Below are 27,099 nucleotides of genomic sequence, written 5' to 3'. Positions count from 1 at the left end.
ATGGTGGATTAGAGAAACTCGCCCAAGTCTTTTAGCGCCTGATATGTTCTCAAGAGGCGTTGATTATCTCTCGCTTCGGCTTTAATCCCTACAAACAGATTCCAAAGAGGAGGACGTCTTTAGATTAGTTCACAAAGCTGTTCTGGCTCGCTAGTCGGTGAGACTTTTGTTGAAAAAAAAAAAAGCCTCTTAAACCAAACCAACAAGGACAACGTTGTGTGAGGATCATGAGGAGCGAGTGTTGTTTCTGGCTTCGGGATTAGCTTAATCTGAAGATGGCTCGCTACAGCGTCGTTCGCTGCAAACACAATCGAGCGGAGACCTTTGTGAGGCGACCTGCTGCTGGAGAGGTGACCGGCTCGAGACGTCGAGACAAGACAGACGCTGCACCCGCTCTCCAGAACAAAGACAACTTTAATTCTCTTTTCATACAAAATATTTAATAAATATGACTTTCAAAAATATATTGCCAGATCAACACATAATTCTCAAGTTCATAACAAGTCAAAAATAGGACAAAATGTTGCCATGATCTCAAAGGGTTAACAAATGAGATAAAACATGTTTGTCTTTTAAGAGCCTCATTTAAAAAAAAAAAAAAGAAAACAAAAATGTGCACAGAAATAAAGTAGACTTTTGCTGAGCGAGGCAGTCCACGTGATCCGACTCTACAGTGTTCCCATCACCATCCCGCTCTTCGAGTACGCGCCGTCTAGCTCGTGCTGACTCAGCAGATGGGAGTTCTGGCGTGTCGTGCTGATGTTGATGTGCCTCGCAACTTGATGGGTGTTCCAACAGCTTTTGAAATGTGGGTCAACGGGTTAAACTAAAGCTCTTCAAGGACTTTGTTCCCTTAAATATTAATCCATTAGTGGCAAGCAATATGTCTGCCACCATGTCCATCCCTCGAAAGCAGCCGCCATCTTTCATTGTCCCAAACTCACTTGCCTTCAATGAAGGTCCTGGCAACAAAAATTGAACTGCGTGGAAAGAAAAAAACAAAACAAAACAAAATATTTCAGGCTAAAAGTGCCCTTCCTTTGTCTTCTTTAAAATTCAGAAATTTGGCTTTGGAGGAGGAAAAAAAAACCAAAAAAAAAAAAAAACCAACAAAACTTTATTTAAAGAAATGGTAGGCTTCCACAGCTATCAAACCCTTCAAACTAGACAGAACATATAAATAAAAAGGAATGATATCTTAAGGCTCTTGATTATTAAATTAATAAATCAAATATACACAATGATTAATAAAAAAAAATGTACATATCTACATGTTCTAAATCGACACATAAATTCTTCATATTGGCAGCAACTGCTGACATTGAGCCCATCCTGTCCCCGCTCCACCCCCCCCCCCAAAAAAAAATAAAAATAAATAATAAAGTTGATCTGTTTCTCATTTGACAGTTGCTAAAGTATGAAGCTGAAAAGGCACTTACTCCAAACAGAACTAGAAAGAACTCAAACACATACTAAAATAATTAGCTCTAGTGCTGAACACGTCAGGTAATTTTAGTCATTGTACAACAATTACACCAGGAGCCCATTCCATGTGTCCGCTAAATAAAACAAAAGGGGGGGAAATGAAATGCCGAGGAGTAAACTTTTGCAACTAGTTCTACAGTGAAAATGTATATCAGTGCCTTGTGTTTCCAGCCAACCAAAGCAACTGTCACTGCCAGTGTAAGCCAGCTTGTCAAAACTTAAATTAACACGGGGAATATCTGAAAATACTGAGGGGTCACGGATGACATGACAGTTTACTAACTTCACATGCCAAAGCTCCCCCGTTCCACCCACCACCGGGGTGTGAAGGCGTAAGGCTTGGTTGCACAGCAACACAGCTGTCTGCTATACTATGTAGTCCATCCTGTTTATGCTGTTTGCTGTCTCCAAGTCTCTGTTGTCCTGTTTATTAGTCCAATTTGGATGTTTGGATGTGGAGTTGGGGCTGGAGATGGGCGTCTTCTCGTCCCTCTCCACCAGTGTGTATGCTGGCTGTTTGGCAAAGCGGCCCTTCTGTAAGTGCCTCTCCTTGTCGTCCTCATCCCCCTCGGGATGATTTGTCCTTATTTTGGCAATGATGGAGTTCTTGTTTTCGTAGTCTTTGATAGCCACCGTCAGGCCCACGTGCTTCTCTATAGGGTTCTTGATCTGGTTTAACTGCTCCCGCACGTTGTTGGTGGTGTTGTCCTCCGAGCCCGTGGCTGACGCGCCGTTGTGGTTGCTTTGTTTCCGCCGGCGACGCATGCACCACAGCAAGATGGAGACGAGCAAGAGGACCCAGATGACGATGAAGATGGAGCTGAGGAGGGGCACCAGGTAGTCTGCAGACAGGAGAGACGGAGTGAATCCCTGAGAAAAAGCAACTGCACCTAAACCCGCTAAATCATTAGCATACTTCCACTAGCGCAACCTGACCTCTGAGCCCTAAATACGGGAAGAGAAGACTTCCATTTGGCCGTGGCGGCAGACTGCTGTCACTGCGTTGATGAATGGCGGACACATGCGGGAGGCTCACCACGAGTCCAGCCAGTCACAGTGCGAGCCAATCTAACACCACACAGCCAGGCAGCTCTGCTCTTTCCATCCGAACCCTGGCTGCATCCCTCTAACGCTCAGTTCCAACTATCCTGAGATGGCAGACCTGGCCGTGTGTGGGAGGACCAGGAATTCTCTGGCCCCGGTGCTGCAGTCCTATTCTGGTTCCACCTCATCTCCCACCCCGCTTTACACGTACAAGTGCGTGCATGCCCGAGGAGGCGGGCTCATACCTGTTTTGCTGGGGCTTGGCACGCGCACCTCTACGATGGAGGTGATGATGGTGTTGTTCCCGTTGCGTTTGCTGACCAGGTCGATGATCCGCTCGGTGATCTCTTTTATGGGGCTCCGGTCCAACCGATGATCTTCTGTTGTCTACGAGAGAGAGAAGGAAGTTTGAATCTGTAGGTTCAGGTTTCAGTGTCTGCCATCGATGGTGTTTTCTTGCTCTCGGCTGATGACGCAACCCCAAACCTACCCCCCCCCCCCCCGCGATTTCATGCTGCAGGCAATAAATCAGAGAGCGAGCATTAATAGAGGCAGACAAATGAATGTCAGCCTGAGATGACGGTGGGAGGAGGCACTTACAATGCAGACATGGATCTCATTGCTGGCTGAGAACGAGGGGTCACAGGTTATGGACACAGAATGCTCCAAGGAGAAATTCTTCACTACGTACAAGCGCCTCAGCTGCTTACACACATTCTCCACAGTGAAGCCCTGGACATGGAGGGAGCAGAGAGGAGCAAACGTTAGCGACAAATGGAAAACAGAGGGTAAATCAAGAGCAAAAAAAGGAAGAGCAATGCCTGTATTTTGGCAGTAGGTTAAAATGCTATCTGGTTGGGATCCACCTCATTTAGATTAAAGACCACAGACTCATATGCTTGTCACATTCTGCTGTCACGCTTGTTAGACAGCTGGCAAGTGACGATCCCATGTGGTGACAGAGTCGCCAGTGGTCCCGTTTAGCTCCAATCCATATGATCCTGAAACTAATCTCGCTGTGTGGTCGGGCTGAGAGGGGATTGGCATGAGTCGCGAAGGCGTGAACGCTTCATTCTCGGGAGCATCGAAAAACTTGGATGCAGTTGAGACGACGGCGAGAGAGAGAGCGGAGAAAGTTTCACATGTTTTTGTGCTTGAACTCACGTAAGGAGCCTAGCAGGGGCATCTCTCAGAGCCAAGGTTACTCACCCGAGGCAAGATGTCTTTGTTGAAGGTGAAGGTGATGTTGGCGCAGCTGTTGTCCTGGTAGCTGGAGCTGGGGTGGCATTTGGGGGTAGGCGGGGGAGGGTTGGAGCGCCAGCACTCTCCGAGGCCGAGGCAGGGCTTCACAAAACAGTTGCCCTCCCGAATAGGGATGCAGGTCTGGCCCGAGGGACACCCGCCGCGACCTTTAGCTCCGAGGTGGCACGCCATGGGTCCGCACCACATCTTGAGAGAGCAGGCGGAACCAGTGTTGAGATTATTGGAATTATGAAGATATTCTCAACCGCGGAAATTATAATTAAGAGCTGGATATAAAAACATTTTTTGATAGTGTAATTTGATAGCAGACATTTGTGGTTCCTGGACAATGCGTCGTAAAGTCTTTCCCTCACAACACTCAAGCTTGCTATTTGTGGTTAAAGTGAATGAAATAAATTTAGTACAGACCATCACAATCTTGTAGTGTTGAAAATGAACTTAACTCTTCAGTCAAGCTAAAACTCACCCGATACCCCCCGCCCCCATCAACGCTAGTTATCAAATCCAATGCTATCGCTAACCTCAGCTCTTTTTACATTTGGAGGAAGTTAGCTGGACTTAGCATGCTACATCTTCGAACTGTCACACTGTGTGCATGTTAGCATGGTGACGTTCAAGTTTAGCTCAGACAACACAGCAGCCTAAAACAGCAAACAAGGTCTTTGCTAAAGTCATGTCAACTTTTCATGACTACAACCTGTTACGTTGTGCGTGTTAGCATGGTGACGTTCCTCTGGTGATGAGACATGAACTCATCTCTTCGGTCAGGTTAAGATTTCAATCTGCTCAATTCACTCGGTAACCCGCAAATCTAAAGCTGTTGTTATGTACCTCAGCTCTCTCGCAGTGGCGTTAACAAGCATGAGCTAGCGTGCTACGTTAGCAAACATTCTAAATCGCACCTTGTTCACGCTCGGCTCAAACGACACGGTGACAACACATGACTTTACTAACGTCATGTTGAGTTTTATTCGCACAAGCACTTAATAAAAAAAAGTCAAACTGGCAAAAATGAATATTTCAAATGGAAAATTTGCTCTTGATTGGGTTGAAAATAAATCCAGACAGGTGATTCTTCCAAGCTGGTGTAGTACACGAATTACTCCAGTTACTGCTTGTATTAGTTTAATTATGACTATACTTATACTATGCCTATAGTATACCTCACCAACCCAGATACCTGCCACCCAATGATGTATTATCTCCTCGAGGTGGGGGGGTGTCAGTGGCCCCATTGTTCGTTCTAATGCTTGGATGGCGGCGATGATGACAGCAGCACTTCAGGCCTCTGCTGTCCATCAACTGAACCCTGGTCAGTTCGAGTGTGGGAGAGCTGAACTGGCACATGATCCCATCGCCAACAGCACCATAGTAGTTCTTTTCAAAACAAAGTGCTTCATCTCTGTGGAGAATGAGACACTCCCAAGCCACTCCCCCCCGGGATGATTTGGCCCGACTGTACCTGAGAGTCTAAAACAACCGCCCACGAAACTCTGGAGTCAAACTACTAACACACCTCGTCCCGCTGGTAAACGATGACACGTGAGGCTCGGGAGAGACGAGCGGCGCATACCTTTGAACACACAACTTTCCCGTTGGAGCAGTGGCAGGTGTTACAGTCTTCGTCCCATTTGACCCCATCAGGGATGACGTTTCCATTAGCGGAGCAGGGTTTTCTTGTCACTGGGTTAAAAAAACAAACAAACAAAAACACCCATACGTCAATATGTGTGTAACCGTAGTTCCTATGTTTTCTGTGCTGAATAAAATTCTTGTTTGTGGTTTACGCAACAAATCATAACTGAGTCTTGCTTGCACTAAAATGACGACAAACAAAAAAACAGTCAATTCTGCCGCTCCACCTTCCGGTTGTCAGAGAAACTGAAATTTTCACAAACAAGCAGCACAACGCAATGACACCAGCAGATCTGGAAGTCCCCGTGCTCGGCAACCAACATCCGTCCCTCTGCAATGCCACAATCAACCCTTGTGACGCCTAACCGGACTCCTCCACAAACAACTGTGAGTATGCGGTGAAGTACCTTCTTGACAGTGTTGTCCAGTCCTGTCCGGAGGGCACAGGCAGCGATATCCGTTGATTTCATCCACGCAGGTCGAGCCGAAGGCGCACGGCGAGGACTGGCATTCGTTAATGTCTGCCACAGAGGAGAAGAGCGGGACGTAAGAAGCCAGACAGCACGCCAGTATTGACTCCATCAGTCTGCACACAAATCTAATTGCTTGGCTAAATTCACCGAGGTCACGTGTCATTTGAAAAGCACATACAAATACACGAGTTAATAGAAAACAAGCAAACATGCTTTAAATCATGGCACGTTATTAAAAGCAGCATCATTAGCAGGTATGTGGGAGCTGAAGGCTGGACTTAGCAGAACAAAGGCTTTGCAATGGGAAAGAATGTGGCCATCTGAAAGCCTTTAAGAGGGAAAACAATCTGTGTAATCAGTGTCAGAGAGCATGGCTGATTAGCTGTTGGCCCGCTAAGCCGGTTTCCCCCGGGGACAGCAGCAAGGCCTGGTGGAGTGACACCGAAATGGCTCGGCCTGGCCTGCAGCCCAACGCACAGATAATTGGCCGGCTAGACCTTCCATTTGGAGCAGCTGCGATGGTCCCATGGTCCGGGCCTTCGCAAAGTGACGGCTCAAACAGAGATCAGGGAGGTGTGGGTTGGGGGTGGGGGGGCTAGGTTAATACTCACTGATCCGACAGTCTGGACCTGCAAAGCCTGGGGCGCATTCGCAGCGGTACCAGTTGTCCCCGTCAACGCAGGTTCCGCTGTTGTAGCTGCAGAAAACAACACAAAGAGGTGAGACTCCACCCGCAGGCTTTCCCGTCATATTTGCATGCAAATAGGAGTAATAATTAAGAGGTTTTTTTAATTTAAAAAGGTAATTTAGGCAATCAGGCTTCTTCATTTTATGGGCTCAGCGTGCATGAGTCAGGGAGGGAGCTCCAGTGGTGTGTGTGGTTAAACAGAGTTGCGCCTGAGAGTTCACTAAGAGTGGGTTAGTTGATTGCATCCAAGGAATGACAAGGAGGGAGGGTTGTGTACGTGTGTGTGTGTTTATGCAAGTGTGCGTGTGTGTGGTTCTCAGCGGTGAGGCGGTGAGAGAGAGAAAGCCTGCAGGTGAGAAACTATGATACAGGAGGAGCACCATGTTTACATCAGCTTAAATCTACAGGAAATGTTTGGCCTCCACTTACCATGGGTGGGGACTGCAGTCGTTGGTATCTGAAGAAGAAAAAGAGGGAGGGAGGGAGGGGGAGACAGAAAGTAATGAGCAAGTTGTTTTCTCTCTCTCTCTCTCTCTGTCTCGCTCGTGTGTGAAAGTTTTGCGCACATGACAGCAAAGAGCACGTCTGAGCTTGCGTGTGCAGAGGCATGTAAGGCCGGTCGGGCCTGGACTCTGCTGATTATTCTGGCTTATTAACAACACGGAGAACAAACAAGCTGGTCAGCTCTCACCATCAAAATGAATTCCAGCGCCCCCACCACATCGACATCGAACCCACACCCAAATTTCCCACCCCGTTAGCCCCCCCCCAAAAGTCGGGGAATTCATGTTTTGGAGTACATGCGCTGAGGGCAGGGAAGCCGGGGAAACAGAGCAGGGCTGTAGAACAAGCAGACATGTCACTGTTTGGACAGGAATGCAACAATGAGAGGGGGGAGTGGAGGGGAGAGGGGAGAGTGTTGGACAAGGGGGAGAAACATCTGTCTCCACTTTCCTGAGTTTGAGCCCCCTTTCTCCCTCCTCTTTCTCCTCTCATGGCCGGCAGTAGGAAGGGAGATTCTTTTTTTTTAAATTTTTTAAAGGTATAGATCAAGAGTCCACTTTTAATCAGACGCAGGACTGAACTCAGTAGCAGGAGCTTTGTCATCATTAATGCTTGTAACTGTCCCCCCTTCTTCCCCTTCACTTACTCTGGGTGCACCTGGGGCCCTCCCAGCCCTCCTTGCAGACGCAGGTGAACGACTCCCCCGTCACCACGCAGGTACCGCCGTTCTCACACGGGTTTGGAAGACAACTGGAGTTCTTGGCTGAAGAAACGCAAAACATTAAGACAGAAGTTTGAGCGCTTCCCAGCTAAAGAGGATTATCAGTGCAATCGTTGCTGCTAAAACAGTCACATGAGACTGCTGTTGGTTTGGCTTGTTTTGGTCGGGTTTTCTAAGAGAATTTACATCACACCATTTTGCAGTGTATCATCAGTGCATGTGGGGCTTTAAAGGTCCGTCTGTCAGCACCCGGAGGAGAGGGAGAAATGGGAAGAGAGGCAGCGCTGACAGGCTGAGTGGACACAAACTGTGTGTGGATCCCATCGATCTGATTAGACTTCTCCCACAATTTCTCTCAGTTTGAAACACGACGTGAGTGCACAGCTCACCTATGTTGCACGTTGTTCCCTCCCACCCTGGGGAGCACTTGCACTGGAACGTGTCGCCTTCATCATGGCAGGTACCTCCGTTGTTGCAAGTGGCCTCATCACACTGGCTTTCCCCTGGAGAGAGCGTTTGGATCATGTGAGGGGGGATAAACACAGCGACTGTATGGAGGATTGAGTAATTCTGCGCAGCCATAAGCACATACCATGAGCCTGCACAGGCAGACTACACGGGTGTGGAGAAAACAAAAAATTGGAACTTACGGGAGTGGCACGTCTTTCCCTTCCAGCCATTCTTGCATTCGCAGAAGAAATCAGTCACCAGGTCTCGACATGTCCCTCCATTATGACAGGGGTTGGCGCTGCAGTCATCGATGTCTGGTGGAGACATCGGACAGGAGAGGGGGGGGGGGGGGCGGGGTTATGCGCAACATATCAACCGAGTCATCAGACAAACTTTGTGTTGAAACGTGTTGAGGAGTCACAGTTTTAAAGTCACGGGACACTTAGTTTCACTCACTGATCTCGCAGTGGTCCCCCTCCCAGCCGTCGCCACAGATGCACTGGTACACGCTGACTTTGTCGATGCAGGTGCCACCATTGGAGCACGGGTTGCTCTCACAGTCGTTGATATCTACGAAAAAAGGAGGAGAAAGAAGAGATCAGACATGATAAGATTGTTTTTTTGTTTGTGTGTGTGTGCGCGTGTGCGTGTAAGAAGTCGTCTTACTCTCGTGGCAGTAGGTGCCTCTGAAGCCCTCCTGGCACTCGCAGCTGAATTGGCCCCCGGCCTGACTCCGGCAGCGGCCATGAGGTCCACACACATTTGACGAAATGTAGCGCTCGCCACCCGGCGTGCTGTTGGACGCCACGGCAACCGTGCAACTGTCAATCACTACAGAAAGGGAAAGCAGGCACACTGGCTGTTACACAGTAACATCTACCACAGCCTGTTTGAACAATCGGCTCATTCCAAGTCATAAAATGTGGTTTGTGTCTCGCGAGCGATAACGAGTTTCCTGTTGACATTAAATTAAGGAATGCAATCGTCTACAAGTCTGTGAAAAATTCCAAATCCAAGTGAAAAATAATATCTCGGAAATTATTTGAAGGAAAAAAAAAATCAAGAGCAATAAGCTGTTATGCTTTCATAAGCAATTCAGAGTGATCCTGTGCACTCTGCAGTGAAATCCTTTCCCTTCCCCCTGTCTGATCAGGTTAGGGGAGCGGGCTGAATGTGCCCCCCTGTAATCACTTAATTCTTGCCAAGAGCAGAAAGAATCTCACCGTCTGGTATCTGACGCCGTGGTTGGTCCACTCACTCAATTACACACACACACAAAAAGTGCACATTCACTGAGGGGGAAAGAGAAGCCCACCAAGTCATTACGAGGCAGGCACACACACACACACACACACACACACACACACACACACACACACACACACAGCTATCGGCCTTTTGCCAGAATTTCAGGGAACTCAGAGGAGGGGAGAATCAATGGAAAGCTTTGCCGAAGGGATTTTGTGTGTGTTTGTGTGTGTGTGTGTGCGCGCGCATTCATCAAGGGAACCACACTCAAAGAAAGTGCTCACCTTGGCCAAGAAGGATCAGCACACAAAAATAAAACTTAGTTATTGCCCTCATGAAGCCAAAGTGCTACAACGGAGGAGGTCTCATTTAGCATCTTGCTAATATTCAGGGAATATTCCAGCGCAGACTTACCTTTACACGTGGTGGTGCGACAGTGGTCTTTGAGGTGAGAGCAGTTTTTGCCCTCATAGTCCTCGGGGCAGTCGCAGTAGTAGTCTGTAGCCAGGTTGAAGCAGGGCGCTCCGTTCTGACACGGGTTGGGGGAGCAGTAATCGATATCCAGCTAGGGCAGAAAGGTATTGAACAGAGAGTGGTGAACCTGATAGCTGACATAGTTTCTGCTACACTAAACAGAGCAAAACCCACAGCATCCTCCCTACAGGCCGTGCCAGGAAACAACACACGCACAGCACTGGGAGGAAGGGGAAAAACAAGGCAAAGACATAGGAGCCGTCCTCTGAGTCTGGGCTTCAGCACTAAGGAATGTATCCCGCTGTAGCCAGGAGCAGCTTCAACAAAGCATTCCCTTTTAAAAAGGAGGACTGTGGAACAACAGCAATTTGAGAGGGTGGGGCAGGAAAAACTTTACAGCGAACCCAAAGATACAGCAACACAGGCAGGGAGGGGGCAGGGGAGCCGAGGCTGGAGATGCTGGAGGAGAGCGGGGAGGACCGCATGGAGCAGCGGTAGGGTCTCACCTGGCAGAGGTTTCCTGAGAAGCCAGCGAGACACAGGCAGTGGAAGCCGTTGACTTCATTCTGACAGCGCCCGCCATTCAAACACGGCGCGCTCGAGCACTCGTCGATGTCCCTCTCGCAGTGCTCGCCGGCGAAGCCAGGCGGGCACATGCAGCGGTAGTCGTTGACCAGGTCCTGAGAGAGAAAGCGGGGTTAGCGTCATGATTAAGTGCTTTGACAAGGCGGGGTCAAAGCAGAGAAGCAGAGTGAAGTGAGGGGCAGGGCCGCGACAAGTTTGGAGGAACATTATCACAGCGCCGCAATTATTTCAACACATTTTCCTGGCTTGGGCTCAATGCAATAATGTTTATGGTAATTCGATCTGGTGTGGTCAAGGAACTTATGTGTCCCTCCCTTAGAAACCCCTCTGAACCCACTCCACTCAGATTTGATTTCGGCAGAGGAATTCCACAGTCGGTTTGGAGAGAACAATTCACGGGGTCTATTTATACAACCGCTGTAATTCCCTAAATTCACCCAAAAACAAACAAACAAGCTGGCAAACGAGGCAGGGATGAAGCTACAAACGTGAGATGTACCTTGCAAGTTCCCCCGTTTTGGCACTGGTCCTTGCAGTCGTTTATATCTGTACGGGAAAACAAATCGAAGGATTAATTCTGAACAGCTTGACTAAATAGTCCCTCTTTGAAGAGGAGTATTCACAATATTGTAGCAGCGAGGGAGTTCTGCAGAACTTGGATAACGTGGCTGCAGAGTCGGTGCAGTATTGAGCAATCGAGTGTGCTGCCAAGTGAAACTAGTCCTGGGATAGTGTGGAGCCACCTCTAATCACCACAGTCTTGGCCACACACACACACACACACACACACAGACACACACAGACACACACCTAATAATGACACAGGTCCATTAATACTGCAGGGAAGTCTGCACTTGCCCAACTGTTTGCTTTATGCTTTGATATTACAGCAGGAGATGTTTTTTTAATCCAGCTAGAACTGAAGGAACAGAAGACTTTTTTTTTTTTATAAAAAGGAGGCAGGACTCGTCCCACAGCTGCAGCTGACAACTCACTGGTGTCGCAGTTCTGTCCCGTCCAACCAGGGATGCACTCACAGAAGTATCCACCAATCAGGTTGCGGCAAGAGTTGGCATTCACACAAGGCTTGCTATCACATTCGTTGGCATCTAGTGAAGGAGAGAGCGGGGTGGGGGGTATTTAGTGACATCTACATGTGGAGTTGACAGCCTCGAAGTGAAAGAGGCTCACCTATCAAGCAGGTCTTCCCTGTCCACTGTGATGGACAGTGACACTTGTAGCTGTTGACCAGATCCTTACAGGTCCCTCCGTGATTGCAGGGGTTTGGAGAGCAGTCGTCTATATCTGTGTGTGTGTGTGTGGGGGGGGGGGGGGGAAACTGGTTATGCAACTTGATATTTTGATGAGGGTGATGACATGAGCTGGCTGCAGGTTGAGTGCCAACTTACTGAGAGTACAGGAGGGGCCACTCCAGCCTGGTGAGCACTGACACTCGTAGCCTTGACTGGTCTCAGAGCAGCTCCCCCCATTGGAGCATGGATTAGACAGGCAGGCGTGTTCCGCTGGGCGGGTGAAGGAGAGGGAGAGCAGGTCACACTCACACTGTGCTACATTTCAAACTCTATCACCTGATTGTGATTAAATCTCTAATTTCTGCTGTTTTGTAGAAGCTTCCTCTCTCTCCTCTGTCCTGCCTGAGACCACTCTGTCAGCAGAACACACCCCTTCCCTCACCCTTCCTCCCTCAAGCCCCAAAAGCCCGCTCTACCCCCACCACCCCCCAATCTCACTCTCATTACCCACCCAGGAGACCACACCACCAGGAAATCATCTTTCATGCTAAGTTGACCTGACCAACGTAGCGTGACTTCCCTCTGACTCCCCTCCATTCCCCCTCTGAGAGGCGGCACAAGATGAGAGAGTGGCGGGAGAGTGGGGGGTTGGGGGGAGGGGGCCTCTGTCCTGTAGCTGCTTCTTTATGGTTGAGTTAAGGATGAGTGAGTCCCAAATGAATAAAAAAATGAATGATTCACTGAGGGAATAACTAGACGCTTGGAGGTGATCAGAAGCTGGTATGCCATGGGGAGGGAGGGAGGGAGGTGGGGGTGAGGATGCAGCGCTGCACCCTGGGGGCCTCGCCGCTACAATAGGTTGACGTATCCCCTCATCTGTGGACCTCCTGTTACAAAGGGCAGCGTTTCCTGACATCTCTGCAGTTAAGCTGTCAGCACCCTGCCAGTCCCAGATTTAATGAGGAAGAGACCATCATCTCCATGGTTAAGTGTTGGCAGCAGCTGGACATTAGCGCCACACCCATCAGTCTCCAGCGGCTGAGACACGAAGGGATGACCGGCCCCTGAAGATCAAACTGTGGATTACCTGACTTGGGGGGCCACCGGTGCCAGAGTGGAAACAGATTATAGCCGAGTTACCACCTCCTCTGATTACAAACTCCAGGCACCTCTGACCTCACGTCTGCAGGCTCAGCAACACCACAACATTGACACTCTTAACTACAAACAGGAGTCTGAACCCCGAGAGATGAAATTTTTTTTAATTTTAAGTTCAGGACGTAGACGGTCTCGTACTTCCTGAGGATTTGCTCTGAGAGATCCCTGAAGACGCTCTGATACAGCCTTTAAAACACTGATTCGGGAACAGACTGATTTCCTCCTCCAGCCTGAAGTTCACAACCACGCATGTATGACGGCATCCAAAAACGCCACAATAATAAATACGAAAAGGTGTGTCCGACATAGTTCTGAAGAAAAACTTTGAATCATCCTATCGAAACCCTTTGGATGTCACCAACAGTACACCTGCCACATTACAAGTCTTAAAAACAGAAGACGTGAAAATATCTCCTTTACGTTTCTCACCGTTTGTAACCTGGATGCTTCAAATTTCCTGTGCGCATGGAAAACTGCGCCAGGGTCAGCTTCCAAACTATTTGGGATGTGTCAAATCATGCTGGTAGGCCTGCCTCTTACAACCACTTTCATAAATGAATGTGTCAAAACAAACTCAGCGTATAAATCACTTTACACGGTAGAGCACCCAACTGATTAAGGTGGGCGTGACCAAAACAACAGTCCTACGTTCCCATGATACAGCATGATAGCATCTTTCATAAGACCCTTCACACCCTACTAATGTGAACATCATCAAGGTTATCTTCTGAGGTGTAAAAGCTTCTTCCAAAGCCCAACATTAAGGTGAACAGTCTGAAATAAAAGCAATCGCTCCACGTGTCCCACCTCTTTCACAGGTGGCCCCGGAGTAGCCCTCAGCACAGGTGCACTGGTACTTGTCCGGTCCAGTGTTGATACACGTCCCTCCGTTCAGGCACGGCTGGTGGGTGCCACAGTAGTTCAGATCTGGGAGAGCAGCAGGTCACAGGGCTTTAGTTTGTTTAGACAACACAAGCTGCTCCTACAGCAACTGACATAAGAGGAGGAAATTAACCTTTATCGCAGAGATGGCCACCCCAGTTGGTGTCGCACAGGCACTGCCAGGGCTCCACACAGGTGCCGTGAACACAGCCGGGGTGGGGGATGCACTGGTCACAGTACTGGCCCTGCCAGCCATAGAGACAACTGCAAGACACACACACACACAGAGCCATGCTAGGAGCTGCACACTTTACACAAAATATGAAGAACAGTCCACACACACACACACACACAGGGAGGACATTCAGTCATAAACCAGAGCAGCGCGGCAGGATAATTCCTGTAGTGTCGGAGAATGCTGATATTTTAATCTTTTGTTTATTTCACACTCTCTCACAAGCACCAATAATCTGAACTTAATGAACTACACATTAGCAGATACTGAGCTGCACAAACCACACAAACAAAGAGGCAGTCAGTATTCCTGCCTGACGACCGGCCTGCGTGTTCTAAGACCACAAATGAATCTTAAGCAACGGGGTGTTTATGCAACAGCTTTTCAATAATACTTGGGGACAGAGACACACAGGAGGATTTAGCATTTTTCTACACCGAAAAAAACAACACAAACACTAAATTACAGCTCCAATGGAACCTTTAGCATGGCTAACATTAGCAGAACAACACTGCGCCTGTGGCTTGGCAGAGGCGGTGTCCTTGCAGGGAGGAGAGAGGTGGGTTCAGCCGTGTTGATCCTCCTAGTTCCCATGACTCAGGAGTCAGGCTTGTGCCCTGGGCTGAGGAGGGGGAACTCTCATTCTGCTGACCACTGAAATGTCCAGCTCCATAATTACACTGATAACACTGCCCCTTTCCCTCCTGGACTCCTTAATAAAGCCAGCAATCCAACCTGACTGATAAAGCCTGCTCTTTAAGAGGCGGCCGAGTGGTGAGACACTCGCCGCTGTGGAGCCCAGCGACAGGAAACAGCGTGTCCCCTCTGGGAGAGACGCACACTGATTAGCCTGAAGAAACGGACGGACTGTAAAAATAAACGCTGCGGTTAAGTAAACTCCAGTCTGTGATTAAAGAGGCTATTCTTAAAAGTGTGCTAATCCTCTGAGAGAACGGTGGAGCAGGATTCCTCAGCAGGGTCCCAAAATCATTTACAGTTATTACACAGTTAAATTACTAGGGAATGCAACGTGACATTGCGCTCCCTCAACACGAGAACCAGACCTCTCAGGACTCACTAGGTAGTGGGGCTGCAGTTTTCAACCACTGTGGCAACCCTGTCTGACAAGTGTACTGCTATTACTCTATTAACAACAGTGAAACCTGAGGCTATCATTAAAAACTCCAGGCTACAAGAAAATCCCACAGAGCATCATTAGCCGTGGCTGTCACCGAGTTAGTGACAAGGAGGCTGCCTTCGCCTGCAGGAGAGCTGCTGTTGTATCACTCCTTGCTGCAGCTCAACGATGGGAACCTCCTCACCACAACAGTGGCGGGTCACGCACGCACTGTTTGTAGGCTGAGTGCATGTCAAACAAAAGTTAAATCCAGAGCTTCAAATGTAGCCACACCTGTGCGGAGACTAAAGCAAGTCAACCTCTTGTTCTGCCAGTGGCCACACAAGCACTTACCAGAAACCTGATGATGTCAAACGCTTGGGAAAAACAACAAAGCCTCTGCTGATCATCTCGGCGTTTGATTTACAGCCAAAACAGACAAGTAGGAGAGCAACTAATGTGTGAGCTGTGGAGAAGTGAGGCGAGCCGGGCCTCCTCCAGGATGAGGATGAGATACAACTGTTGCTGCACACAATGGACCAGCGCCGATATCCATCTGTGCCTGGCTTTTCCTCTGGCTGTGTCCATAAACAGCATTAGCAGGTCATTAGCTGCACAAACAATACACTTTCAGGCCCATCCGAATGTTACACACGATTTGACTGATAACACTTGCCTCATTAGAGAGAAACACATTTCCAACATGGAGTCTTGGCAGTTGAGCCCAGACTGGCAGCTCGGCTACAAAGCTCAACCAGAGATTTACAAGCAGCCCAGCCTCTCCATCTTTGCAAGAGCCCTGGTACTGAAAGTCTCCTGGCCAAGCGTATCCAGGAACAGATCCACGACAGAACTGGTGCTTGGACAAAAATCTCTGAATTATCCTCACCACAGACGTCTGGCACACGTCTCCTTAATAACACTTGGACACTGAACACAGCAGAAACACTAAAATAATCAATGGCAGAATAATAAATCATACAGATCAGCCTTGGGGACTTACTTGCATCCACCTGGCTCCTTACACGATCCGTGTTCAGTGCTGCAGCCTTGTCGGCATATAGCTAGAGCGGAGAGAGGAAACATCATTTTTACTGCCTGGTAACTGGATTTAAACTTAGCTCAGCATGTTTTAATTATAGGCTTTAGTCTGTGAGAATAAACACCACAAACAACCAGGCTTATGCTATACAGGCTGATCTCAGGAGGATAAAAGCTCCATCGTAATGGCAATGAGACGCCCGTCTGAATTGAAGAGGAATGAGGGGGAAACAGAGCGAGAGTTCAGAAACAAAGTCTTCCATTCAAGATGAGCGACCCAGCAGACAGTGTATCAGCATGAATCACAGATTACAGTCTGGCTGCTGAGTACAAGACTCATTCAGAGTCACAGACACTGTTCTAACTGATACAAGCTTTCTACTGTGATGTCATCAGTCCATCCGTCAAGACCGACGTTTCGGCGGAGCTCACCTGTGTTGCAGTCCGGTCCAGACCAGCCTTCCAGACACGTCTTGTTTCCATTGTAGTCACACGTGTAATGGCCAAAGAACTCGTCCCTGGGCCGACAAAACTTGTTGCAGCCGAAGCCATAGTAGTGCTCGTCACAGCTGACCCGGATCTGGTACTCAAACTGGGCAACGGGGCCGTTGTGGGTCAGCTTCTGCCACTGTGGGCTGGGGTTGATCATACCGGAGAGGGACGCCTTCTCTATCAACCTCCCATCAGCACCTGAACAACCAGAATGACACCGTTAAGTCGCGCTGATGCAAGCATCCCATGGTGTGACTCAGGGCGCGCATCATAGGAGCCAGCGTCATATGTTGAGTTATGTTCACCGTGTTCTTACAGTGGGAACCCAAAAATGGCCTGAAAAGTCAAACACACATTCCATGCAATTAAAGCAACTATGTGTGCTGGAGAGGAAGAAAAGTACGAGGAGGAAATGCAGAAAAAAGGAAAAGGGCTGCCTTTAATGAGCACTCTTAACTGCTTTTTTTCTCACGCTCCCTCTCCAACTCTCCCCGCTCGCTTTCGGAGTCTCAGGTTTACAGCTCGAGGATATTACTGGTCTCGGTTGCTGCCCTCTGCATCTGCTCCAGCAGGGACGGAGCCGCAGCCGCCATAAATTACAGCGTGAAGACACCAAGGCCATAGTCTGCAGGAGCTCCAGCCAGTGTGCCATCAGCACCTTTTATCCAGGCTACATACATGCTTGTGAATGGCAGTCAATAACTTCTTCACACACTGTACAAGTGTCTGCACCTCAGACGGAGGGACTGTGTTGGGACACTACACATGGACTTTTGTTCAGGTCGAACTAGAAAAGGTCACAGCTCTGTCAAACACGGGAGGACTAACCTGGGAGCCGAGGGCTGCGATGAGCTTCACACACACACCAAACACACTCCAACTGAGCAAACACACTCGGTGGCTTCTCCCATGGACAGGACTTACACCCCTCTCACACACATGTATCCTTTGCTACTTGATTTCTAAATCTTCCACCTGGGAGAGAATGAAAAATGTGTCATGGCCGTTATTTACTGCGCTCACACGAGCAGAGGGGGATGACCGCGGGGTGAATCGCTCCTCTGTGTAGTGTGATGCAACGTAGTGGACTCACTGTCATTTATTTACTGTGCTGTGGTGTGTATAGAGGAGGGGGGGTGGGGGTGGGGGGTGGGTACTGAAATCACAGTGAGTGGTAACATTTCGCAGCAGTCTGGAATGAAGAGCCCAGCGGTGTGGCATTTCTCTACCGAGCGCTGGCCTGCAGCGTCAGGAGTAGCACGTCCTCTCTACCTGCTGCCTGGCTCGGAGCGCCGCGTAAATCAGAGAAGTTTTACAGGGCGAATAAAGGCCGGAGTCCAGCAGCATATTCATTTAATTTACAGATAACAGCCACTTAGAGGACAGAAAGGCTCGATTTTCACATATTTGAGTTAAAAACTGTTCAAGAACATCGAATCGACAAACCCTAACCACCATATATGAGACTTTATGATGAGAATTAACAAGTAGCGGTTGCAGAGCATGCAAGTGTCAAATAGTAAATCTTGATTTTGAACAGTAAACTGGTTTAGTGTTTATATAACAGTGAGGCGAGTGACAACATGAGGCTAACGGAGCGGCGAGCTAGCCAGGTGGAGCTCAGAGGGGCTTAGCCAGCATTCAGTGTGTACATTCAGGGGGCTTTTCACACCAGTGCCCTAATAGCTCTCTGGGGAGCGGCAAATACAGCAGAAAAGACCGAAACCTTGTTGACCTCAAACAGACCTGCATAAACAAGCCAGGCATAAGACCCCACCCCCCCACCCCAGCCCCCCAGCTGTAGCCGCTGTGTCCGCCAGCCAGCAGGAGCGCCAGGACAGTTAATGGCACAAACTAAACATGCCGTTTCTAACCGATGAACACCACAGTGTGTTCTTCACACTGTCATGCTCAGAACAGCCACAGTCGATTAAGGCGTACACTAAAACTGCAGCACACCTGAGCCCGCTGCAGGTAACACGCTCAAACCCCTCCGCCCTCGCCACTGACTGCAGCGGCCGCATGAACACGCCGTTTCACACCTCAGGAGCCAAATTCACAAGACACAATTCTCAGTGGGTCGGACTGCTGTGGTGTGAACACTGCACAGCTGGCTGTCTCAAGTCGTGAATCTCGTAAGTCGTTGTTTTGTGACCGAGTAGCTTCAAGGACACACACACACACACACACACACACACACACACACACACACACACACACACACACAGTGACAAAAATCATACACAAGACAGGAGTTTTTGATTCCAAAACCAGAGAATTGAGAGATTAGAATTGTTTGGGATGTTGCGCTCACATCGTGTCACTTGCTTCCACAAGTGTGAACTCTTTACATTTGTGTCAATCAACAAGACGAGACTGCGGTTTTCAGATCAAAACAACAGTTCCTCTGGTTACGGCTCATGCTGCGCCATCATTGGCTCTGACCGCTGAGCCTCATCAGCGACACGCATCTCTCCAGGCCCTGATCAGGAGCTCTAAACTCTTGAGGGTGGACATCAGGCTAAAATCAGAGAAAGTAACAGCCGCGTTCAGAGGCCTCAGCCCCCATTGCGAGTGCAGGCTGGTCACCCTACGGTTGCCTGGTGAACTCTGTGTTTCACGCCTCAGTGACAGTGAGACAGTGTGACCCCGACCCCGGCTGGCAGCCCCTGCCATCACTCATCTGCAAAATGAAAACATTTTCATTTCACGTGCCCCCCCAGGAGTACTCCTCCTGTACCTCGCCTCCACACTTCCTACTCTCTGTCTGCAGCCCCGGTCCCCACTTCTTCCTGTCCTGCGCCCCCTCCTTACAGGCACCTGTCAACACACTTTCTTCTCTCAGACACACACGCTCACCCAGTGGACCATGTTGATGAGGGCAGGGGGGTTCAGGGACAATAAACTTCCTTTTCTGACCTTCAAAACGACGATTCCCAGACGCGGCCACGAGGGAAGGAGAGAGGGAGGCAAGATGGAGATGGCAGACAGGAAGAAATACTCACCACTGGTTTCATTGTTGAAGTCCAAGGCTTCCACGATCAAAGTGTAGGACCTCTGAGGAAGATAAGATGGAGACACAAGCTGTGTTAGCCCAGATAGCTGTTAGCATTCAGGAAACAAGAGCAGAGATGTGGAGAGTCAAATGTAGGCAGTCAAACATGCTACAATGTCAAAGTTTTCATAGACCTCAGGACGGCCGAAGCTGATGGGGAAAAAAATGAAAATTTTCAGTACCCTTAAAGTGCCCAAAATTTCAAGGGTTCTGATTGGGCTTCAGGCAAGCTTTAATCCTGTTAATGTCACCGCCATCACCACCTCCATCATGGCTCATGAGGACAGCAACTGCAGAAGCTGTAGTTGTTGATCAGATTAAGAGGATAAGCTCGCGGTGGTTGGGAGGATGACAGACCAATTCCCAGTGGTCTGGTCTCGCTGGACACCCACCCAGCAGGGGGGGGTGTCTGACACACCACAAAACAGCCAGATCAAGCTGGGCTGCACAGGGCAGCCCCCCAAGTGACTGTGAGAACACATCACAAATAAATACACATAAAAATATAGAGCACAGAAAGAGAGACACTTCAGTCGGCAATGCCAGAAATATGTCTTCATCTCAGCCACGGAAACTCGCTTTAGAAACTGTTTTTTTCCCCAAAATACAGTTTTCCACATGTTTAGAAAATGTGGCGAGAAAAGTCAGTGGATGATTTCCAGTATTCTGAGACGGCACCCAGTCCGGCCTGTGTAGCAACGTATACGAGAGTCAATTTCACGCTAATTTCATAGACCTCTAATGGCGCTAAGAATCCTGCAAAACACCCAGACCTAAACGCTTACAGGCACCGCTTTTAGGTAGACTCGAGAGGGTCAGGGGGAAAAAAAAGGAAGAAGTGACTGATGGCTAGGCAGATAGGCAGAAAAAAAAATAGCAGGGAGAGAGAGAGAGATAGACAGAGACAGAGAGAGAGAGACAGAGAGAGAGAGACTGCTCCGCTCTGGAGGGCCTGTCTCTATTTCAGCACTCCCAAAACGCTTTGTCTGATTCAGGGTCGGTAGCGCTCACACCGATATCAGCTTACACATTCACACCGCCCTGTGCCAGTCATTGGGGGGGGGGGGGGGGGGGGGGGGGGGGGGAACAATGTGACTCCAAGTGTGTGCGCCAGAGTCAGGGAGAAAGTATGCACACTCCAGCAGATACACCTACATGTTACATTCACACGCACGCTCACGCTCTGCTTGGAGGCGTTTCAGAAATTCTGCATCGCCACTGAGGCCCTTTTTCTGCAGCCGTGATGACCTCATGGTAAACAAACGCTGATTGAAGGAAAACCCCCTGTTCACTCTCAACACAGCAAAGAAAATGACCCCCCCCCCCCACCACCACCACCTTTTTTCTCTCTCTTTTCAGGGCTCTACCTTGTTTTGTCAGCCGTTCAACTTTCCATCTTTTCCAGGAGACGTTTGTCTCATCATGTGCCAGTGTTTCGCTGCAATCAGAGCAGCTATTATTTGAAATGGAGCTCTGCTCTCCTCGGCAACACAACCTTTGCAGTGTATTCTGACTCACAAGTTGGCCGCAGTCACTTGACACACAACCCAAGCAACCGAGTCAGAGGAAATGTGATACCTAATCAGCTAACACAGCCGCCTGACTTTCAGCTAGCTATATTAACACTAACAAACAAGAGTCGTCTGGTTCCCCTCGCAGCACTTAGCAGGATCAGGTTATGGCTTTGGTGTCCCACTCCGCTGCAGGGGGGCTCGGCCATTCTTTTGTTTTACATTAGCGAGTCTTTCCCCATCTAAGTCATCCCTTCATCATAATGGCGGGTGACGAAGAGAGCCGCCTGAATAAACGAGAGAACGTTTCCACACGGAACAGAAACGCTGAGACTTCTGCGCTGCGTCCAGGTATTCTGAAGACCTCCAACACCTGGGCCTTTTGCTGCATACGGATCAGCAGGATTCTGCAGGGATGCACCATAATAGCGGCACGCCGTCGTTAGCAGCTAATTTTGATCTGGTCTTGTTAACATGGTTGTATCGAAATATCGACCCGGATTTGATCAAATGGCTTCAACATCGTTTGCCGTTGATAAAACAAGTTTGTTTTTTGGGAAATGAGGGAAAAATTGATCATAAAAATATAGATATCTGTAAATATCAGCCGTCACCAAAATAAGCTCTTAAATATCAGCAGAAAATCCGAAGTAGGGAATAAATTTCCCTTTTTTCGGACGATGTTAAATGCTCGCATGTACGTACGCAAATTGATTCTGTATAAAGTAACAAACACTGATATATCTGCTGTTTATCAATATAATATCGTGAAGAGATTTTATGTATTTAACACAATCGTTTTTTGTTTACCAGGCACTAAAGGGGGAAAAATAGATCAACAAAAACCTGTCCATTTCTGCGAATGAGCTTTTTAAACATCAAAATCAGCTGAGAATTGGTGCGTCCCTGTAAAGCACTTTACCTCTCATACTTTACGTGGGTTTTGCTGAACGTTTTAACCTTTATTTAAGGGGCATTACTGGTATACTGACATCAGAATCTGAAGCACCATCAGTGTGGTGGTTATGTGATGGGTCATTAAAGCAGTTACCGGTTGCATTGTGGTGGGATTTCCTTTAATTTGTCGCTTGTAGCTGAAGTACGAACAAGTTGTTAGTATGTCCACATTGTCCTGAAACATTTGGGGTTGCCCCAAATTTCTTCAGAGGGAGGCTTCAAACCGAATATCACCAGTGACACAGCCAACAAAATGTGATGATTTCATTTCAAAACAGGAACTGAAGCGCACCGTCACCAGACACGCGTATCCTGATGACATTCTCCCGTTTCCCCAAATATCAGTGAGTCAAGATTGCAACATGAAATTGACGTCGTCATGAGTAACATCAGAAGATGTAAATAGGGTGAGAAAAAATAACTTGGCATTGGTGTGTATAATTAACCTTACAGTAACCTTTCCAAAAAAAAAAAAAAAAAAAATCTCAAAACCACAGGGAATTGGAAGCCTCTCAGTTTACAGGCGGTTACATAAGAAGCAAAAGTGGCCCCCCGCCAATCGAGAACACCCCAAGCTCACTTCACCTGCCACACGTCTCATCGTCATGGGGGAAAAAAAAAAAAAGCTTTTCACTTTAATGTGGACTGTTGTCAAGGAAGTTTAATGACTTATGGGAAAGTTCTTTCTCCAAGGCTGCTCTAGAACATGAAAACACACCCACACGCATCCTGATTAAACTTGGAGTCAAAGCTGCGTCACCACCTCTGAGGCTTCAACGCAACACGTGAAGAACCCCTCACCTCGGGCATCCCTGTGGATCTGCACCCCTCCCACCAAAACGTCTCAGGGTCTAGCTCCAACGTGAAGCCTCGCCATTATTGAGACGTTTCATTCACGACCAAATAACCGCTTCCAGAGAGAGCGAGATAGCGCCCGACTCCTCTCTCACTCACACTCCATAACTCCTCAGCGGTTATCAGCTTGGAACCGTCTGCCACTGCCAGGTTCACTTTTCCCAGGCTCCCAGCTGACTCACAACTTCTCTTTGAACTGCACAACACTCTCTCTCTCTTTCTCGCTCTCTCTCCTCCACACACACACACACACACACACACACACACACACACACACACACACACCAAACGCAGTAAGTGTGGCCATATGTCTTCTTATCTTTCCTGGCCAAGCAGACGCTGTCCAACAGACAAGCAACAAAAGCTCTGGGAGATCATTCCAGTTCAAACCACGACGACTTGCCAAAGAACACTACTGAATCCTCTCACTGGGGGAATTTTTCAAACGCATATACACAAACTAGACTAACATCCTGGCCATGACTGAAAACTGAGCCCTCGAATGCACCGTTCCAAGGTGATCTAACAAAATAATAGAAGGCGCTCGTTCTCAGAGTCTCTGCTGCAAACAAAAGCTAAATAAAGGCGAGGCAACAACAGATTAAAGCAGTCTGGGCCCACAATCAGCACAGAGGAAATGTAAACAGTTGAGTCAAAGAGATGTTGACCCTCTCTATCAGCGCTCCTGAGTCAATCACATCAAGAGTATCAACCTGAGATCCAGCCAATGATTGGGACCGGCCGCTAACACACCCTGTTTGCCATTAAACCCAGTTGTGAAACGCCAATAACGGCCCTCAGAGCCGGCGAAGGCACTACCGGAGGCTCGTTAGCCAAGAGACTTTCATCAAAATAAAGACAATCAAGGGAAGGGTGCATCTGCTAGGAGCAAAGACAGAATCCCACCTTTTGCCAACTAAAACAAAAAGACTGATTTCTCACAAGTCAAACAAGATCAAGGCAGGAGCAGAAGAGTCGGATTAAGCGTTCCACAAAAAAAGCAGCACGTTACGCACGAGTCAGGTGATCCCAGCTCCAGAGCCATCCAGGACTCCGTAGAACCGTATTCTCAGGTAGACGTGGGGGAACAAGTCTCGAACACTTTGCCGCCTCATCAAAGCAGCCTAAATCAAACCAACACGCCACTGTTCTCCAAACCCTCGGGATTGAGTGAACCGACTCCTGCTCCACCACTCACCTGACCTCAAACTCCCCGGCAAAATGAATCACAGCGATGCCAAGCAGCTATTGTGACAAGTCAAAGATGGGGAGAATAGGATATTAAACAGAGGCATAATTAAAGGAAACCACAGAGACGGTGGCGCAAGATGAGGCAGAGATGAAAGGAATCCTGAACTCTAATTAGAACAGGTCTTTATTGTGTCTCCATGGCTGAGAGGCGACAGAGGGAAGGCCTGAACCTCATCACTGCTGAGTCTACTACTACTGCTTCCTGTTGCTTGCCCTGCACGGGCATTACAGCTGCACGGCCTCCATTGTGCTCCGTAATCCTCACTGTAGTCACCGAGGGCACGCTATTGTCCCCGCTTGATACACTGTGAGGGCCCGTGTCGCTAGCGGGCCCACACTTGGAATAAAAGCAAAAACGATGAATCAATACAGTGGGGGGTGGGGAGGTTGGAGGTGGGGTTGTAAAGATCACCAGCCGATGGGATTCAGCTGGTCGCCTGGCTCCTGCCCTACCTGATCTAAGCACATGTGCGTAGCCTAATTAAGTGCGGCGGTTACCGTGGGTGGCAAGGTTAAAGTGATGAAATGCCTGGGGTCCAACCGAGCGTGACTTAAACAAAGCCCTTGGCCTGGACAAGAGGCCAGTGCAGTTCAAAAGAGAGGAGTCGGGGGGGGGTGTTGGGGGGGGGGGGGGGGGGGCTTCATGAACTCGGAGTACCCAGCAACCCAGTTGCACCACGCTGCCATCTGTCCACAGCAGCCAATCAAGTGATGAGAGACTCGCATCACGGCGAACCTGAGGATTGTTGATGTGCACCGGAGTAAAGCCACTGATCTACGCTCCAAAAACCTACACAGCATTTTAGACTCCACTTATCACGCTCTCAAACCTCTTGAGCAGCTACACACACACACACACACACACATTTTTCCCCTCTTCACGTGATTTTCAACCAGTAAGATGAAACTAATCTGGTGCGAGGCGTCCATGCCAACCTCCAGTTACCATAGCTTTAACATCAACGGAAACCTTTGTCTTTAAAGAAAGAAAGAGAGGAAAAAAAAAGGAAGGTGCGAGGCGCCGGAGCGTATCGTATTGCTGCCTCCCTGCTGGGAACATTGTTTAACTGGCTATTAGATCATAGAAAACACAAACCTAAATTATCTGCTCTGCCCTGCAAGTCACAACTGAGGGAAAAGCACATAAATATGGGGGACATGAAAGGCAATCACACACAAAATTCCACATCTTTCAACACGCACAATGATCGCTTCCATCGAGGTAAAAATAGTCTTGATGTAATTGGACACACACATACCAACCACTGGGCCTTTCACCCATCAGGCACAGCGGAGGAGTTTGCGGGCCAAGCTGTGGGGCCAGCCAGTCTGTGAGTCCTAGTGTTTTGTTATAATTTTTTTCCCCCCTCACTACATCCAAATGTGCTCCAGCATGGCGAATCAGAGACCTACAACGTTTCCCACAGGCTGTGAAGGAGAGCCCACACTTGAGGGAACCAGAAAGTAGGTTCTGGATCTACTGTACATGACCAGCCTCCAGGGAGGGGGGTGTTTATCAAAGTGAAAGTTGTGGCAGATGAGAGATTTCTCCATGCTGGTGTGTGTGTGTGTAGATTGAGTCTAGTGTTAACCCTTTCTATGCAGGAAAGCCCTGCACCTGGTGACAGAGCTCAGACACCGGGGAGACCTGACTTGTGCTTTCTGTTCAACTCTGACTGCTGGACAGTGAGTGAGCAGACATTTTCTCCTTTGTTTCTTTTGCAGAAGCATCAGGAAACACAGAAATGTGTTGTTGTTTTTTTTATTTATTTATTTGTTTGTTTTTGTTAAGAAGTCTCCAACTCACCGGCCAGGCAAAACTGAAGGGCAAAACTATCCTGGATTTGTCATTCCTGACCGAGCTCTTGAAAGAAAAGGTATTCCCTCCCAGGACAGGCGTAGATCCCATTCCGAAGCTGCAGGGCCCCGCAGCAGAGACCCTGGACTGGTATTCCTTCAGGCAAACTTTAAAAAACGTGTCGCACTCGTCCCGTGTGCACTTTCTATCCGCCGTTCTCCGCGTGCCATCACAACACAAGCCGCTCAGCAGCTCTCCGTTCACGTTGTGCATCGATATGATTTGCAGCTCGAACTGTCCCGACCCCTCGGACACCTGTTGGAGACAGCACTCCATGTCATTAGGAAACACACACACACACACACACACACATACATACATACATATACATACATACATACACACAAACGCACGCACGCACACACACACACTCGCGCGCGTCCGCGGGCGAGCAGGCAGATTTAAGGGTATATGTAGCATGTAGCATAGCACGGTAAAACCAGCTCGCGTGCACGCAGCTGAACTGAGTGACCTGTCCCCGCGTGTCCCCGAGGAAGAGTCCACGTACCTCAGCGAGGAAGGAGAGGAGGAGGAGGAGGGAGGCCGCCAGCACGGAGCCGCGTCTCAGGATCATGCCTCCGGACTGCTGTTGCCACTCGCTGAACTCAGTCGTCTGGCCGACTCTCGGCACCAGGGCTCTCCTCTGGTCTAAACATGCACGAGTGGGGGACTCGACGGCGGGTCCCGGGTCATGGAAGGGCTCTTTCTCGTGTGTCCCTTCACCGAGCTGCTCGCTCTGCTTCGCTACCAGACAGTTGCCACTTGTTGCTGAGGAAAGTTTCCACTCGCAGTGGCCATGCGGCGGCGGCGGGAGCTGGCTGTCTGACTGGCTGACTGACTGGCTGCTGGAGCGGAGTGAGGCTG

The 27,099-nt window shown here is 48.9% G+C and overlaps 1 protein-coding gene across 1 annotated transcript; it reads right to left on the bottom strand.

Annotated features, from left to right (window-relative positions):
• Window positions 1-380: 380 nt before the first annotated feature.
• Window positions 381-27,099, bottom strand: jag1b (jagged canonical Notch ligand 1b). The gene is made up of 26 exons (XM_086180161.1): window positions 26,744-27,099; window positions 26,185-26,490; window positions 19,754-19,805; window positions 16,689-16,946; window positions 16,219-16,279; window positions 13,997-14,127; window positions 13,789-13,908; window positions 11,980-12,093; window positions 11,762-11,875; window positions 11,566-11,679; window positions 11,070-11,116; window positions 10,492-10,665; window positions 9,926-10,076; window positions 8,930-9,094; window positions 8,720-8,833; window positions 8,464-8,577; window positions 8,203-8,316; window positions 7,739-7,855; window positions 7,018-7,045; window positions 6,512-6,597; window positions 5,835-5,948; window positions 5,366-5,475; window positions 3,739-3,978; window positions 3,130-3,261; window positions 2,775-2,916; window positions 381-2,327 (listed from the first exon to the last, which is right to left on the bottom strand). The coding sequence occupies exons 1-26, from the start codon at window positions 26,807-26,809 to the stop codon at window positions 1,852-1,854; spliced, it is 3,660 nt and encodes a 1,219-aa protein (XP_086036287.1). The 5' UTR covers window positions 26,810-27,099; the 3' UTR covers window positions 381-1,851.

This window comes from Aulostomus chinensis, chromosome 16, assembly GCF_037954235.1.
Source record: "Aulostomus chinensis isolate RoL2024-O1b breed Wild chromosome 16, RoL_Achi_v1.0, whole genome shotgun sequence".
NCBI classification, from domain to species: Eukaryota; Metazoa; Chordata; class Actinopteri; order Syngnathiformes; family Aulostomidae; genus Aulostomus; species Aulostomus chinensis.
The sequence above is the reverse complement of the archived record's forward strand: the minus strand, read 5'-3'. Positions and strand labels throughout refer to the sequence as shown.

Bases quoted from the DNA above. Each gene is read 5' to 3' on its own strand.
- jag1b (XM_086180161.1), bottom strand. From the start codon at position 26,809: ATGATCCTGAGACGCGGCTCCGTGCTGGCGGCCTCCCTCCTCCTCCTC. The intron at 7,046-7,738 runs GTAAGTGAAGGG...TTTCTTCTTCAG, and splicing joins GGGCCCCAGGTGCACCCAGA to ATACCAACGACTGCAGTCCC. The intron at 2,328-2,774 runs GTATGAGCCCGC...TCCTGTCTGCAG, and splicing joins GCCAAGCCCCAGCAAAACAG to ACTACCTGGTGCCCCTCCTC.